General features: G+C 39.0%; 1 protein-coding gene across 1 annotated transcript in view; it reads left to right on the top strand.

Moving 5' to 3' along the window:
* The first annotated feature begins 5,577 nt into the window (after window positions 1-5,577).
* ARGFX (arginine-fifty homeobox) overlaps window positions 5,578-16,022 on the top strand; it is a 15,960-nt gene continuing 5,515 nt past the window's right edge. Inside the window, exons 1-3 of the mRNA XM_008564926.1 lie at window positions 5,578-5,665; window positions 8,989-9,062; window positions 9,272-9,293. Of these exons, the coding sequence (XP_008563148.1) occupies window positions 5,578-5,665; window positions 8,989-9,062; window positions 9,272-9,293 (184 nt within the window). The remainder of the gene's footprint in view (window positions 5,666-8,988; window positions 9,063-9,271; window positions 9,294-16,022) is intronic.

Here is a 16,022-nt window from a genome sequence, read left to right as displayed (position 1 = left end):
AAAGAAAGAAAGAAATGTCCATAACTGAAGAAATTCAAGATTGTTTAGATTGAAGACGTATAATGACACATCAGCAAGATAAAAACAAATCTTCTCTAGACACTTTCAGGTACAAATATAGACTGTAGACAAAGCACAAATCTTTTAAAAGCCCCTAGAGAGTAGAGAAAGATTACCTACAAAGGAATAAAAGTTTGACTGTTAGTAGACTTTTCAGATAAATGAATTCTATACTCACCTAATCTATAATGCAAGAATGACAATGTAATAGAGATACTTTTAGGTAAAGAAAGTTTGAAAATGCTTACAGTTAACAGACCGTCACTAAAAGAACTGATGATTCTACATCAGAAAGAATAAAACTGCATCCAAAAGGAAAAAGAAGAATGAAAGAAGCAATTATGACTAAAGAACTTGATAAACATATAGTTAAATCTAAATAAGTATTTACGGGGCCGGCCCGTCGCTCACTCGGGAGAGTGCGGTGCTGATAACACCAAGGCCACGGGTTCGGATCCCATATAGGGATGGCCGGTTTGCTCACTGGCTGAGCGTGGTGCTGACAACACCAAAACAAGGGTTAAGATCCCCTTACGGGTCATCTTTTTAAAAAAAAAAAAAAAAGAGTTGTTTGCATCCAAAGGACGCAGAAGCCAGCTTGATGGGTTGGTCAGAGGTAGAAAGTTTAAGTAGAAAAAGAATAATGACTCTATTTCCAGCGAAAGTTACACTAGGATCTAAGCATATTTTTATTGAACAAACGAATGAAGGAATGAATAAAGGGCGGGACATCAGGGTGTATCTGGGAGGGGAAGGGGGGTCTGATTGTATCAGACATTGCATTTAAATACAGGGCCTTTCACCAAGCAGATACACTAAAGAAACTGCATTTCCAGAGGGAGACAAGCAGGATTGGAAATGGGCACTCCATGGGGATTCACAACAGGTAAGCAAGGGGAGGCCAAAGGAGGTATGGAGTGGGGGCGCCAGAATGTGGGGCTTAAATTGTCAAAGAGGATTCAAAGAACCAAAAAAGCAGGATTAAAGGATGCAAATCACTTAACTCCATTCACATTGGAGGGAGATGAGAGAGAGTTGTAGGTTGAGGTCAGAAGGAAGATCAGAAGGTCTGATTGTCTCATGAAAATCAAGGAGTGAATTTAAGACTCTCGTTACTGAGGGTAGGTGTCTGTTCTACAGGGCTCCCAAACTTTCCCAATCTGTACAAGCCTGGCTTTTGCAAATCTTCGTTAGAATATAAGCTCCATCATGGCAACTATTTTTGTGTGCCTTGTTCATTGCAGAATCAGCAGACATACCTAAGTGCCCACTCGTGGAAGGGAAACAGTTAAAAACTTGTATTTGCTGAGTAAATGCAGTGCTCCTGATGGCAATTCTGTCTTATGCCTTCTAAAGCCATGATCAAGGAAAATACTCTAGTCTGGTTGAATCTCTTGCTTCTTTATTTGTTTATTTATTTTTATTTTTAAAAGATGATCAGTAAGGCGATCTTAACCCTTGGCTTGGTGTTGTCAGCACCACGCTCTCCCAAGTGAGCCAGGGGCCATCCCTATATGGGATCCGAACCCGTGGCCTTGGTGTTATCAGCACTACACTCTCCCTAGTGAGCCAAGGGCCTGCCCTCTTGCTTCTTTAATATGCTAATTTAAGCTGCAGACTCTCAATGCTCTTCCTGGGAAAGTGGGCAGGGGTTTAAATTGTGTTTATAGGAGTCAATAAGACCTGCTTCATTCCTAGTTTTGCTACTCCTCCAGCTGCCTGAACCTTAAGACCTTATATCTTTTCATGTATAAGAGGTTGATAACAATTGTACTCTAGCCTACATGTTCGTTGAGGACCAAATGAATAATGCACTTGGGTGTCTGACACATGGAAAGCATCTCCAAATGTTTTTTTTTTGGTGGCTGGCTGGTACAGGGATCCAAACCCAGATGCTATTTTATATTCTATTATTATTATATAGTACCATATTCTAACATTGCTATTGTCATTACTGCACCATTTTATTACTACATTTATGCCAAGGATTGTATTGAGACAGATGCTTTAAGTTTAGCTTCTTTTCAACTAAGAGCCAGGCCCTGGCTCATCCCCTGTTACCACTTTTTAAAACTGTTTTGGTTTCAAAAACTCTTTACATTCTTAAAAATATTGAGGTCCCCAAAGAACTTTTGTTTCTGTAGATTATATCTATAGATATTTACCACCTCCAAAACTAAAATTGAAGCTGGCTGGTTAGCTCGGTTGGTTAGAGCACAGCCTTGTAACACCAAGGTCACAGGTTCAGATCCCTGTACCAGCCAATCACCAAAAAAAAATTTTTTTTAATTGAGAAATTAAAATATATTTATTAATTCATTTCAAAATAAAATGATAAATGCATTACATGTTAACTATATTTTCCACACACAGTAAAATAGTGAAAAAAATAGTGAGATGATTGTTTTACATTTTAGTAAACTTTGGCTTAATAGAAGACAGCAGAATTCTCTCTGCTTTTGAATTCATCTTTTGTGATGTACTATTTTTGTTGACGTGTAAGAAGGAAATGTGACCTTAGGCAGATAAAGGCAGATATGGTGTTAGAGGAGGAAGTATCCTAATAGCCTTTGAGATACCTGCATGTTTTTTTAAAACTATGACACAAACTCAACAAGTGGTAGTTTCTTTTTTTTTTTTTTTTTTAAAGATGACGGGTAAGGGGATCTTAACCCTTGACTTGGTGTTGTCAGCACCATGCTCAGCCAGTGAGCGAACCGGCCATCCCTATATGGGATCCGAAACCGGGGCCTTGGTGTTATCAGCACCGCACTCTACCGAGTGAGCCACGGGCTGGCCCCAAGTGGTAGTTTCTTAAAGATAGTTGCAATGTGAAATTTGAAATTACATCAATGAAATTTTCATATTCTGTCAGATTAAAATCCATTGGTCTACCCTGAACTTTGGAGTGGTTCTTTTACAACCATGCATAATTTTGTAACATCACAAACAAAATATTGCAAAATATTGGTTTACTGAGTTATGAAGCTCTTCTAGATGTATTCCACTATACATTTGTGATACTCGTAGGATAGGAAGAGAGTAAAAAAGTAAAATAACATCTTAATATTATTATGAAAATATCTTTGACCTTAGGAATCCCCTGAAAAGATCTCCAGAGAACACTTTGACAACTGTTGCCTTAGGTCATGATAACTTTCATAGTAATTAGTAATTGCCTCCCCCACTCACCCCCAAACTCTTTCCAAGCAGAAGCAAAAATCTATATTCCCCTTCCACCTACACATCACCTCCTCATAGCCAATTGTTTCCAAAGGTGAAATAAAGGGACAGTGAAGTAGGAGCAGAAAAAAAAAAGGGGGGGGGGAATTGTAATTGCTTTTAGAAGGCAAAGTACTCGGTACTAAGAAAGAGCTAAGCTAACAATGTGAGGTAGTTTGGGAAGAGCAGGATGGCTTCCACCAGTTAGTGTTGTTTAAACTGAGAAGTGACAGGTGAGTAGGTGTCCACTAGGTATTAAGTGGGAGATAATGGTGGGAAGAGCATGTGCAAATACCTGGAAACAGGAGGATCATGACTTGTTCAAAGAATGAAGTCCAGTGTGGCCAGAACACAGAACCAAGGAGAAGAGGGGAGAGTTCAGCAGGTGCCCGACATTTGCGGGGCCAAGTCAGACGACAAATGGAGGCCCACATACCATATATCTATTTAAAAGTTGTAAATCAAGCCAGCAAACTGTTCAGTAAAATATGTTCTCCCTGTCCATCTTGACAAATGTATATTCCTGGAAGTCGAGATTCATAGTTTGAATTCTTGGTTTCCTTGAAATTCTATACAAGCACGTGGCGATGGAGGAAGAGCTGACCCCAGCCCCTGCACCCTTGTCCTTCCTGTATGCACAAGATCCAGGCTCTATTGACAGCCCTTGACCAACAGTCGCCCCTTGGGCCATGGAGTCCCCTCAGGAGGACGAATTCAGGGAAGATGCTGTGCAGGCTCAGGGCCATTTGGCAAAAAAAAAAAAAAAAAAATCCTGTAGCCCCTGATACATGGATCAAAAAAAAAAAAAAAAAAAAAAAAAAAAAATCCTGTAGCCCCTGATACATGGATCATGACTTAGAAGAGGGCAAGTATTCCAGGTCATAACACGCTTGTCCTGCAAATTTTATGCCCATTGCAAAGGGGCACATACAGAGAGCCAGAAAGAGGCCCTTTTAAAGCCTTGCTACTTGTCTTATTTGCAGACCATTAATATCAGCACCACTGGGGAGCTTGTTAGAAATGCAGGATCTAAAGCCCTATCACAGACTTCCTGAACCAGAACCTATATTTTATCAAGATTCTTAGGTGATTTTTATACCTATGAAAATTTGAGAGACATAGAACTCAATGAAGGGACTCAAGGCAAGGGCCACTTTTGCTCAGGTCAAAGAAGAGCACGGCCTGTTTCTATAAGACACCCTAGGCCAGGGTCAGTGAGGAGTTATGGAAGGGTCTGAGCGGTACAGTCACACGGTCTGAGTTACTTTTCCAAATAACAGTAGATCCCGTCCCTTGAGTATTACAATGCATCAGACTTTGTGTTACAGAGAGGTGCTCGGTGGATCCCCATTCTCCTGGTTTTGATAGTACTACAGTTATACGAGATTAGGGGAGGCTGGGAGAAGGACGCACAGGAACTCCCTGTACATGGCTTTTTATTTTTGCAACTTCCTGTGAATCTAATTATTTCAAAATTAAAAGTAAACAAAACCAAACCACTAGACTTGTGATAATTTTTACTTTCAATATTCATATATATTTCAAATAAAAAGAGAAATTAGTCTATTAGCCAGGTACTTACCATATTTCTGGCTTTTCCTTAATTTCTAAAGTTCCAATTTTCCTTCATATCATTTTTCTTCAACTTGAAGAACTTCGTTTAACGTTCTGTAGAACTCTGGACGACTGGCCATGGATCCTCTTAGTTCCTCTGAGAAGTCTTTATTTCAACTTTATCATTGAAAAACATTTTACCTGAATACAGAATTCTCAGTTGACCGTTCTTTTCTTTCACCACTTCAAAGATTTTGTTCCACTGTCTTTATTTTTTATTTTTTGGGGTTTTTTGATGCTTTTGTTTTGTTTTCGTTGTTGTTGTTGTTATTGGGTTTTTTTTTGTTGTTGTTCCACTGTCTTTTTTTTCTGCTTCTGATGAAAAATCCATGGTCATTTGACCTGGTCTAATTTATCCAGCTTTTCATGTATAGATTATATTTCAACAATCTCTTTAAAGGAATATTCCCCTATTCTGAGTCACAAAGATACTGACACACGATTTCTTCTGATATTTCCAAAGTTTCATTTTTGAAATCTGGAGTATTTCTCTATGAAATTAAATATGAATCATTTTCCAGCTGAGGTAGAGGCATCGGGGGTTAACCTCACTTGCTAGAAGTCGTACAGCAAACCAAAGGCCCTGGCAAACATTGCTTTCCAGTGAGTGAATGAACTTATCAACATTCCCTTTTTCATATAGGCCTTCCATCCCAGATTTCAGAAACCCAGATGAACAGAATGGCCCCAGAGAATCACCAGCCAGATGCTTTTACCACCGTGAATGATTCCAGCATGAACTTGATACCACAGGATCCAGCTGGTCCCAGTGAGTATAACTCTTTGTCTTCCCTGCCCTTTTAGTGCCCCTTTTCTCATGGGGCCCTATAATTGCATTTTGCATTTGCTTTAAAGCAGCTTTTGATTGTTGTTATCTTATTTTTAAAAATCTATTTCAAAAATCTTCCCGTTATAAAATGGGAAGGTATAAATTTCAAGTGGGCCTTTGGCCCATGGTTGATTCAAATTTTGATAGATAATCTGAGAACACAAGATACAGAACAAGTGAGAATATTTTTTCTAAGAGAGGTCGGAAACATGAGCAGATAGAAATAGAGAAAACTCTTTTCCAGTGCAGGAACATTGTGGGCCAATATTGTGGGAAAATGGAAAAAAATAAGCTTATTTTATAGTGTAGTAGTGTATAAATGTATACAGAGATTTATTTACGTAAGTTGAATCATAGTGAATTATTCTGAAATATATATTTGTTATTTAATAATGTGCCCTGGATATTTCCCTGTGTTTGTACATATCTACCTTTTAAAAATACATAAAAAGTATTTGTGTATATAAAATATACAAATAACAGTTGTGTTTCTATACTCTAACAATTACCAATTCAAAAAGGAAATTAAGAAAATAATTCCATTTACAAGAGCATCAAAGATAATAAAATACTAAAGAATAAATTTAACCAAAGATGTGAAAGACTTGTACACTGAAAACTACAAAACATTGCTGAAAGAAACTAAAGACACAAATAAATGGAAAGACGCCCTGTGTGTACAGATTGGGAGACTTAATATTGTTAATATTGTTAAGATGTAAATGCCACCCAAGCAACCTACAAATTTAATGCAATCCCTATAAAAATCCCATCCGTGTTTTTTGCAGAAATAAGGAAAATGTATCTGGGCTGGCTGGTTAGTTCAACTGGTTAGTTCACAGTTCGGATCCCCAAACCAGAAAGCTGCAAAAAAAAAAAAGGTGGGGGGGAGATCTAAAAATTCATATGGAGACAATAGGTGTGGGGGGAAAAAAAGAAAAATTCATATGGAATCTCAAGATCTCAAACAGCCCAAACAATTTTTTAAAAGATAAAGTTGGAGGTCTCACACTTCCTAATTTCAAAACTTATTACAAATTACGGTAGTGAAACAAGGTGGTGCTCACCTAAAAACAGACATATAGAACAACAGAAATGAGCAGAGTCCAGAAGTACACCCTTACACATGTGGTCAAATGATTTTCGACAAAGTTGCCAAGACTACTCAGTGGGGAAAGGACAGTCTTTTCAACAGATGGTGTTAAGAAAACTGGACATCCACATGAAAAAGAATGTAGTTGGATCCTGTATTACTTCATTTTTGTGTTGCTATAATACCTGAGACTGTGTAATTTATACAGAAATGAGGTTTATTTGACTCACTATTCTGGGGCAGCTGCATCTGGTGTGGGCCTCAGGCTGCTTCCACTCATGGCAGAGGGTGGCAGGTAGCCAGAAAGGAAGTAAGAGAGAGAGAGAAGGCCCCAGACTCCTTTTAACAAACCAGTTCTCTTGAGAACTAATCCATTCCTGAGAGAACTCACCACTCACTACCCCCTCCCCACAGGGCATTAATCTTTTCACGAGGGATCTGCTCTGATAGAGTTTGGATATGTTGTCCCTCGCCAAAGCTCAGGTTGAAATCTGATCTCCAACTTGGCAATGTTGGGAGCAGTTTGGGTCTTGGGGGGTGGATCCTTCATGAATAGATTACTGCTGTCCCTGGGGGCAGGGGGGAATAGTGAGTGAGTTACTCCTCTACTAGTTCCCCAGAGAGCTGGTTATTTCAAGGATCCTGACACATACACCCTCCCTTCATCTTCCTACCTCCCTCCCTCCCTCTTGCCATGTGATCTTGCACCCGCTGGGTGCCTGCTTCTTTCTGCCATGAGTAGAAGCAGCCTGAGGCCAACACCAGATGCAGCTGTCCCAGAATCATGAGCCAAAAGTACCCAGTTTCAGACATTGTGTTATAGCAATAGAAAAACCCAAACACCTCCCAGCACTGCCATACTGGGGATCAGGTTTCAATATGAGCTTTGTGGGAACAAACATATCTAAAGTATACCATTCTTCAGACATTGTGTTATAGCAATAGAAAAACCCAAACACCTCCCAGCACTGCCATACTGGGGGTCAGGTTTCAATATGAGCTTTGTGGGAACAAACATATCTAAAGTATACCATTCCATCCCTGGCCCCCTAAAACTCATGTCCGTCTCATACACAGAATACAATTATTCCATTCCAATAGTCCCAATAGTCTTACCTGTTCCAGCACCAACTTAACAGTCTGAAGTCCAAGGTCTCATCTAAGACTCAAGACAAAACTATTTTCAGCTGTGTACGTGTAAAAATCAAAAATTCATCTACTTCCAAGATAACAATGGTGAAACAGACATCGGGTACACATTCCCATTCCAAAAGGGAGGAAGAGGCCCAAACAGGTCTGAAACCCAGCGGGGCAGACATTAAATCTTAAAGCTCCAAAATAATCTCCTCCTATTCCACATCCAGCATCTTGGGCGTGATGCAGTGTTTGGGCCCCCAAAGCCTCAGGCAGCCCTCGTGGTTGCACTGTTGCCTGCAGCTTTTCCAGGCAGGCACTGCAAATTGCCAATGGCTCTACACTTCTGGGGCCCTAGTGGCAGCCCTACTTCCATGGCTCTACTAAACATTGAGAGCCCTACCAGGGGCTCTCTGTGGGGGCCCTGACCCCACAATTCTGCTTTGTATTGCTCTAGTAGATTTCCTCTGCTGTGACTCTGTCCCTGTGGCAGATCTCTGCCTGTGCCCCCACACCTTTCCATATATTCTGTGGAATCTGGGTGGAGGCTGTCATTTCTCCACTGCTGTTGCATTCTGCTGGCCTGCACATGCCTTCACCCCATGTGGACACTGCCCAAAGCTTACCACTTGCCCTCCGTGGGCAAGGAGCAGTATAGGATGCAGGAAAGCTGCACCCAGGGTCTTTTCCTGGAACTATTTGGTCCTCCTAGGCATCTGGGTCTTTGGGAGGAGCAGCCTGGAAGACTTCTAAAATGCCTCTGGGCATTTCTATTGTCTTGGCTATTAGTGCCCAGCTGCCTCCTAGCCATGCTAATGTCTTTAGTGACTTGTCCCTCTGCTGCAACTTTGGATTCTTCTCCTGAAAATGCTCTCTCATTCTCTACCACATGGCCAGGCTACAAATTTTCCAAACTTTTATGCTCCTCTGCTTCCCTTTCAATTATAAATTCTGCCTTTTCTCTTATTTTACTGTATGCAATTAAGAGCATCCACCTAACACCTTCACTATTTTGCTTAGAAATTTCTTCTGCCAGATATCCCACTTCATAACTCCACCTCCCATAAAGCCCTAGGGCGTGGACACAATGCAGCAAAGTTCTTTGCTACAGTATAGTAAGGGTGACCTCTTCTCCAATTCCCAATAAATTCCCTCATTTCCATTTGAGACCTCATCAGCATGGCCTTTACTGTCCACATTTCTATCAGTACTTTGGTCACAACCATTTAACCAATCTCTAAGAAGTTCCAGCTCTTTTGTCTTTTTGTCTTCTTAATAGCCCTCCAAACTCCTCCAGCCTCAGCCCATTACCCAGTTCCAAACTTGCTTCCACATTTTCAGGTATCTGTATAGCAACACCCCACTCCGGGGTACCAATTTTCTGTGTTAGCTCATTTTTGTGTTGCTATAACAGAATACCTGAGACTGGATAATTTATAAGGAAAAGATGCTTATTTGTTTCATGATTCTGGGGCAGCTGTGTCTGGCATGGGCAACAGGCTACTTCCACTCATGGCAGAAAGTGGCAGGGCAGCCAGTGGATACAAGATGACATGTGAGAGGGGATGCAAGAGAGTGAGGGGGGAGGTACCAGGGTCCTTTTAACAATCTGTTAGAGCTCAGTCACTCCCCCTTCTCTAGGGAGGGCATTAATCTATTCATGAGGGATCCACCCCCATGACCCAAGCCACCTCCCAACACTGTCACACTGGGATCAGACTTCAACATGAGCACTGGGGAGATAAACATATCCAAACTATATCAGATCCATGCCTTGCCACATTACAAAAATTCACTCAAAATGGATCAAAGAGTTAAACATGAGAGCTAAAAGTTAAACATGAGAGCTAAAAGTGTAAAACTCTTAGAAGGAAACAGAGGGGGAAAGCTTTATGACATTGGGTTTACCAATCATTTCTTGGATATGATATCAAAGGCACAGGCAACAAAGTATAAAGAGATAAATTGAAATACATTAAAATTAAAATTTCTGTGTATCAAAGGACACAATCCACAGAGTGAAATGGCAACCTATGGGGTGGAAGAAAATATTTGCAAAAAATATATCTGATAAGGGGTTAAATATCCATTATATATAAATAACTCCTACAACTCAACAACAAAAAAATCCAATGAAAAATGTGCAAAGTAGGGCCATCCCATGGCTCACTTGGGAGTGTGTGGTGCTGATAATACCAAGGCCAAGGGTTAAGATCCCTATATAGGGATGGCCAGTTGGCTCACTTTGGAGAGCATGGTGCTGACAACACCAAGTCAAGGGTTAAGATCCCCTTAACCAGTCATCTTAAAAAATAATAATAATAATAAAATAAAAAATTTAAAAAATGGGCAAAGTACTTGAATAGATACTTCTCCAAAGAATATATACAAATAGAAAACAAACACATAAAAAGATGCTCTATTTCTAAACTCAAATTTATATTCTCATCCTTTGTTCCCTTACACAATAAAGTCACACTCAACTATACTGTATCTCACTTTATGTATTAATAAGATTGCAGCATGTTGTGAGGTTTAATTAGATAATAAAGCACTTTGAAATCCCCTCCCAAATAAAACAAAATAAATTCTTTAAATAATTTTTTAAATTTTTAAAAAAGAAATTTTTCAAATATCTTAGATAATTCTTCTTCCCAACTATGGGAATCAGCTTGTTAAGCTCCATAAAAATTTCTGAGATGTCGATTAGGATTACACTGAGGTTATATAGTTATTTGGGGAGGAAGGAGAACTGGCGTTTTTCTAATATCTGTTTTTTTTTTTTTGTCTTTTGTCTTTTTCCGTGTCCGGCAACGGATCGCAACCCTCAGTGTTGCCCCCGTACCGGGCCGGGGACCGGCAACGGGATTGCAACCCTCGGTGTTGCTCCCGTGCCTTGCTCAGCCAGTGAGCGGGAACCAGTCTGTATGTGGGATCCGAACCCTCGGGCGGGAGCGCCGCCGCGCTTCCCAAGCGGCGCACTATCCAGTGTGCCACCGGGCCGGCCCCTCTAATATCTGTTTTTTTAAAGAACATAATATGATTTTCTATTTATTCAGATCATTTATACCTTTTACCACAATATTATAGTTTATTTCATATAGGTCTTGCACATTTCATTTAGATATATTTTTAAGTATTCTATGTATTTTGAGGTTATAATGCATTGATTAGATCTTTTAAAATGTAATATTGGCAGCACATTTTACATTTGCTTTAAAGCAGCTATTAATAGTTGCATCTTAATGTTACATTCTTTTTTTTTTTTTTCTTTTTAAAGATGACCGGTAAGGGGATCTTAACCCTTGACTTGGTGTTGTCAGCACCATGCTCACCCAGTGAGCCACAGGCCGGCCCTCTTAATGTTAACATTCTTTCAATGTGTTCAACTGTTTTACACAATATTTTTTCAGTGGATTTTTCAGAGAAATGAACTTTTTTTTTTCCAAATAATGACACTTTTGCTTCTTTGTTATACAGCTTGTTTCTTATTTATATTTTGTTGCATTTACCAGGTACACCAGTTCAATACTGCACAGTACATATGATACAGGACATTTTTGCCTTTTATTTACTTTAATGGTAATGCTTTTAGTGTTCACTCTTTTGATGCAGAGCTCTTTTTTGGTTAAGAAAATGCCTTCCATTCATACCTGGCTATAATTTTCATCAGAAATGAGTGTTGAATTTCTAAATATTCTCTTCCATCTTTTGATATGATCATGAAGATTTTCTACAAGTGTTAATATAGTTGATTGTCTTATAAAATGTTCATTATTAAAATACAGAAAAGATCAAGGAATGCTACAGCAGATATATATAATCTTATCACCAAAAAGAAAAAGAAATCTGTTAACATATATACACATTTTTTCCAGCTGCTCCTTCCAATATCATGCTCTCTAAGTAAATCACACAATATATAACTTTGTCTCATTTATTAAAACATAAAATAAGATAATGGAGATAAAGCTAATGTGCTTGATGACCACTCCTATCAGAACCATTCCACTTCTCTTCTCTGACGTAGTCACTAAAATAGGTTTGGTATGATTTTTGTAGTCCAGTCTTTATATATTATATATACATAAACTATACTTTTGAGAGTTATAAAGAAAATTTTATTTCCTGTATCACATTACATAGGAAACTAATAAGAATTAATAAGAAAATAATAAGTAATATGGTTTTCAAGATTTGTTTTCTATACAACCATTTACATGTTTTAATTGGTAATATTTTCCTAACTTACAGTTGATGTGCAGAGGAGGTTAGCTATTATAAAATCAGTACACAGTGAGTTAATTATCAGAATTGTGATAATGTTATTACATAGCCTATGATCAATATAGTTTATAACTTTAAGTAAAAGGACTTCATTTTCAGTGACAAATAAAGTACTTGCAACTCAAAGTCTACCCTGCCTCCAGGCTTTTATCTTTCCTTATTTAATACGAAATCGACCTATAGATTTTTTCTTTAATTTTCATTTAAGCTGAGGCTGCAAATATTTTTGAGTGTGTAATTTTTATTTCCACAGTACCCCTGGTGAACAGAACGCCCCTCGTGACTCCTCACACTTTAATCGACATGGGTGAGTCCAGCATGCACTCGATGCCACAGGACCCAGCCAGTTCCTGTGAGTACAGATCCCCTCTGCCCTCCCTCTATTTTGTCCCTCTTCTGGGAGCCTCCTTGTCTTTCGAAAGAGGGGTAGTCAAGGTTCGAATAAAAGAGAATAACTAGAAGGACTAAATACCTTGTATGTTTGTCATGTTTGATCGTGACGGGTTTTCCTGGAATACAGTGAGGCTGGAGGGAAGGAAGGGCTGGTGCACTTGCCGTTCTTGGTAGCCCGATGTCTCACTCTTCTGTCGTTGCAGTAGCGTTACTTCTTTGTGTCTGAGAGTCCAGGTTTGTCTTCTGCGTCCAGCCATGGTTCCCAACCACTTCATGGTCTTTGTCTTTCAAGGTGTTGATGTCATCACTTTATTTTTCCTCTTTTTAACCTTATTTTAAAAATTCTTTATTATAAAAATCTTTAGGAATAGGTCATCTAAAAAACAGTTATATTGAATGTACTCATACCCACCAATCAGCTTTGACTATTGTCATTATATGCGACGCACCTATGTTAAGACAGCCCATTTGCTATTTTATGAGATCTGCCAGCCCTAGAAACCCAGGCACTTGAAGCCTCTCTCCGCTTCTTCCAGCTGCACACTTTGGTGGACATAGTTTCTGCTCATAAATGTTCCATCTCCGGGTGGATGGGTCCCAGTCTTTTTAGAACAAATAATTGCCAAAGATTACATTTTATTTAACTATTTAAAACATTTTTTACTAGGAAATTTCAAATGTGAATATGAATATACCACATTTTGTATGTCCATTGAACAGTAAGAACATTTGGATTGTTATGAGTTTCAGGCTAGTATGAAGAATGCTGCTACAAATAGTGGCATCCATGTCTTTGCAAGAACACATGCTCTTATTTCTCTGGGGTAGATTCCTAGGACTGGAATTGCCAGGTTATGCAGTAAGTTTTTTTTGAAGCAACTGCCAAACTGTTTTTCAAAGTGGCTACACCATTTTATATTCCTTCCAGCAATGTATGAGGATTCCAATTTCCCCATATTCCTCCACATGCCCATTAATATATTTTCTTTGATAAAATGTTTATTCACATTCTTTGTCCATTTTTATATTTATTTATTTATTTATTTATTTTTAAAAAGATGACCGGTAAGGGGATCTTAATCTTCACTTGGTGTTGTCAGCACCACGCTCTCCCAGGCGAGCCACCGGCCATCTCTATGTAGGGGTCCAAACTCGTGGCCTTGGTGTTATCAGCACCACACTCTCCCGAGTGAGCCATGCACCAGCCTTTTTTTCCTTCATTTCTTGATGATTTAAAAACATTTTCCTTCCTTTTACCTTTTCTTGTCTTTTAGTCATCATTTTTATGTCCTATTTAAATTAATCTTTTTAAATGTGATTTTAATTTTAATCATTTAATTTAATTTTAATCATTTTTAAATGATTTTTCTTTTATTTCTAATTCTTTAATGAGAAGAATTTCAGTGAATTTTGTCACTTTTTCAAGTCTTTTTCTCCAAACACCTCATTTCTTATTTTTTAAATTCTTATTGTGGTTTTTGTTTTTTTGGCTTGTATCATTTTCTTAATTTCTTCTTGCTCTACTTTATTTTGAAATTTAGGTTAGAGTTCTCACATGTTTTGTGGGCACATCTGGAATGTTTTCATGATCTGTAGGGACTTGATTCTGCTTCCTGTTTTCCTTTTTAGTAACTGTGATCCTTTCTGTTGTGCATTTTTGGTGTGAAATGAGTTTCTGTTGCTTTCATAAGTGAAGGGTGAGCCAGGAAAATTTTCAACTCTAGAGTTTCCCTTTCCTTGCTTTTTGTTTTGGTGGCTGGCCTACACAGAGATCCCAACCCATGACCTTGGTCTTGTAAGGCTGTGCTCTAACCAACTAACTGTGATCCTTTCTGTTGTGCATTTTTGGTGTGAAATGAGTTTCTGTTGCTTTCATAAGTGAAGGGTGAGCCAGGAAAATTTTCAACTCTAGAGTTTCCCTTTCCTTGCTTTTTGTTTTGGTGGCTGGCCTACACAGAGATCCCAACCCATGACCTTGGTCTTGTAAGGCTGTGCTCTAACCAACTGAACTAACCTGCCAGCTCTTTTGCTTTTTTTTTTTTTGAGACCGGCCGCACCGCCCTGAGCCAGTGAGTGCTGTGAGCGCACCGGTCATCCCTATATAGGATCCGAACCCGCAGTGGTAGCGCTGCTGTGCTCCCAGCGCCGCACTCTCCCGAGCGCGCCACGGGCTCAGCCCGTCTTTTTGCTACTTTTTGAAGTTATTGGAGATCTGTCTCCTCCGAACCCTCCATTTATGTGAACTTTCTCTTTCTTTTGTGCATATTGCTTATTTTGTGTTCGGCAGTCCCTTCCAGGAAAATATGAATACGGTTTTTCTCCCTGTACAGGGCTTTGCTTTGCTGGGGAGCTTTGGTTTGTTAGTCTCATGAGATTATGGGGCCTAAACCATTCCAACACTTTTAAACCTATCTAGGTTCTTTGTACTCACTCACAAACAGGAGTCTACAGAACCACTCTCAGTTTCAGATGCTTTTCTGAGAATGGTCTGCTGAACTTTCCAGCATATGTATACCTGCTGATGTTTGGAGGGTTCTCCTCTTCTAGGGTCCTGATGATGCCCTGCTGTCTTCCTTCTGCATCTTTGTGCACAGATAAGTGGGAAGTCACAACCAACCAACAGCCCCATGGCCCATTTGAAAAAAATAAAACAAAAAGGAGTGGTCAGAAAAGAATGGTTATTACACCAAGATATGGGTATAAAGCTTAGATGCAAAATTGTGACAATCTTACTTAGAATATTTCAAATAAACACAGATGCAAGCTAATAATGATTTAAGAGTATGTAAAAAGCTAAAACACACACAAATATCAATGTTTTCTTTCTCTTTGTCATCTATAAGCTTTTCGTTTATTTAATTTATTTTTATATGTTGTGGGTTTTTTTAAATATATGTTGTGTTCAGATATATACAAGCAGATAAGTTTAAGGCTTTTATTTTTTATACATAATTAAATTCACATATAATATTGAATTTAATATAATAAACTATAATAATTTTTTGCTCAGAAGATAAAATATAGTCCAGTGAAATAGTTTACATCCTTTTGTTCATATTGAGATTTTGAAATCCAGTGTATACTTTACACTTAACAGCATATTTCAATCTAGATGCTTTTTTTTTTTTTTTAAAGATGACAGGTAAGGGGATCTTAACCCTTGACTTGGTGTTGTCAGCGTCACACTCTCCCAAGTGAACCAACCAGCCATCCCTATATAAGGATCTGAAGCCACGGCCTTGGTGTTATCAGCACCGCACTCTCCCAATTGAGCCACGGGCCGGCCCTTCCATCAGAAATATTGATCTGCATTTGGATTTCATAAAATTTACAGTTGAAGGGCCGGCCCGGTGGCGCACTCCTACAGTGCGCCGCTTGGGAAGCGCGGCG

Source organism: Galeopterus variegatus, unplaced genomic scaffold, assembly GCF_000696425.1.
Source record: "Galeopterus variegatus unplaced genomic scaffold, G_variegatus-3.0.2 Scaffold192, whole genome shotgun sequence".
In the NCBI taxonomy this organism is placed as follows: domain Eukaryota; kingdom Metazoa; phylum Chordata; class Mammalia; order Dermoptera; family Cynocephalidae; genus Galeopterus; species Galeopterus variegatus.
Note: the sequence above shows the minus strand (reverse complement) of the source record. Positions and strands in the feature narration are given on the sequence as shown.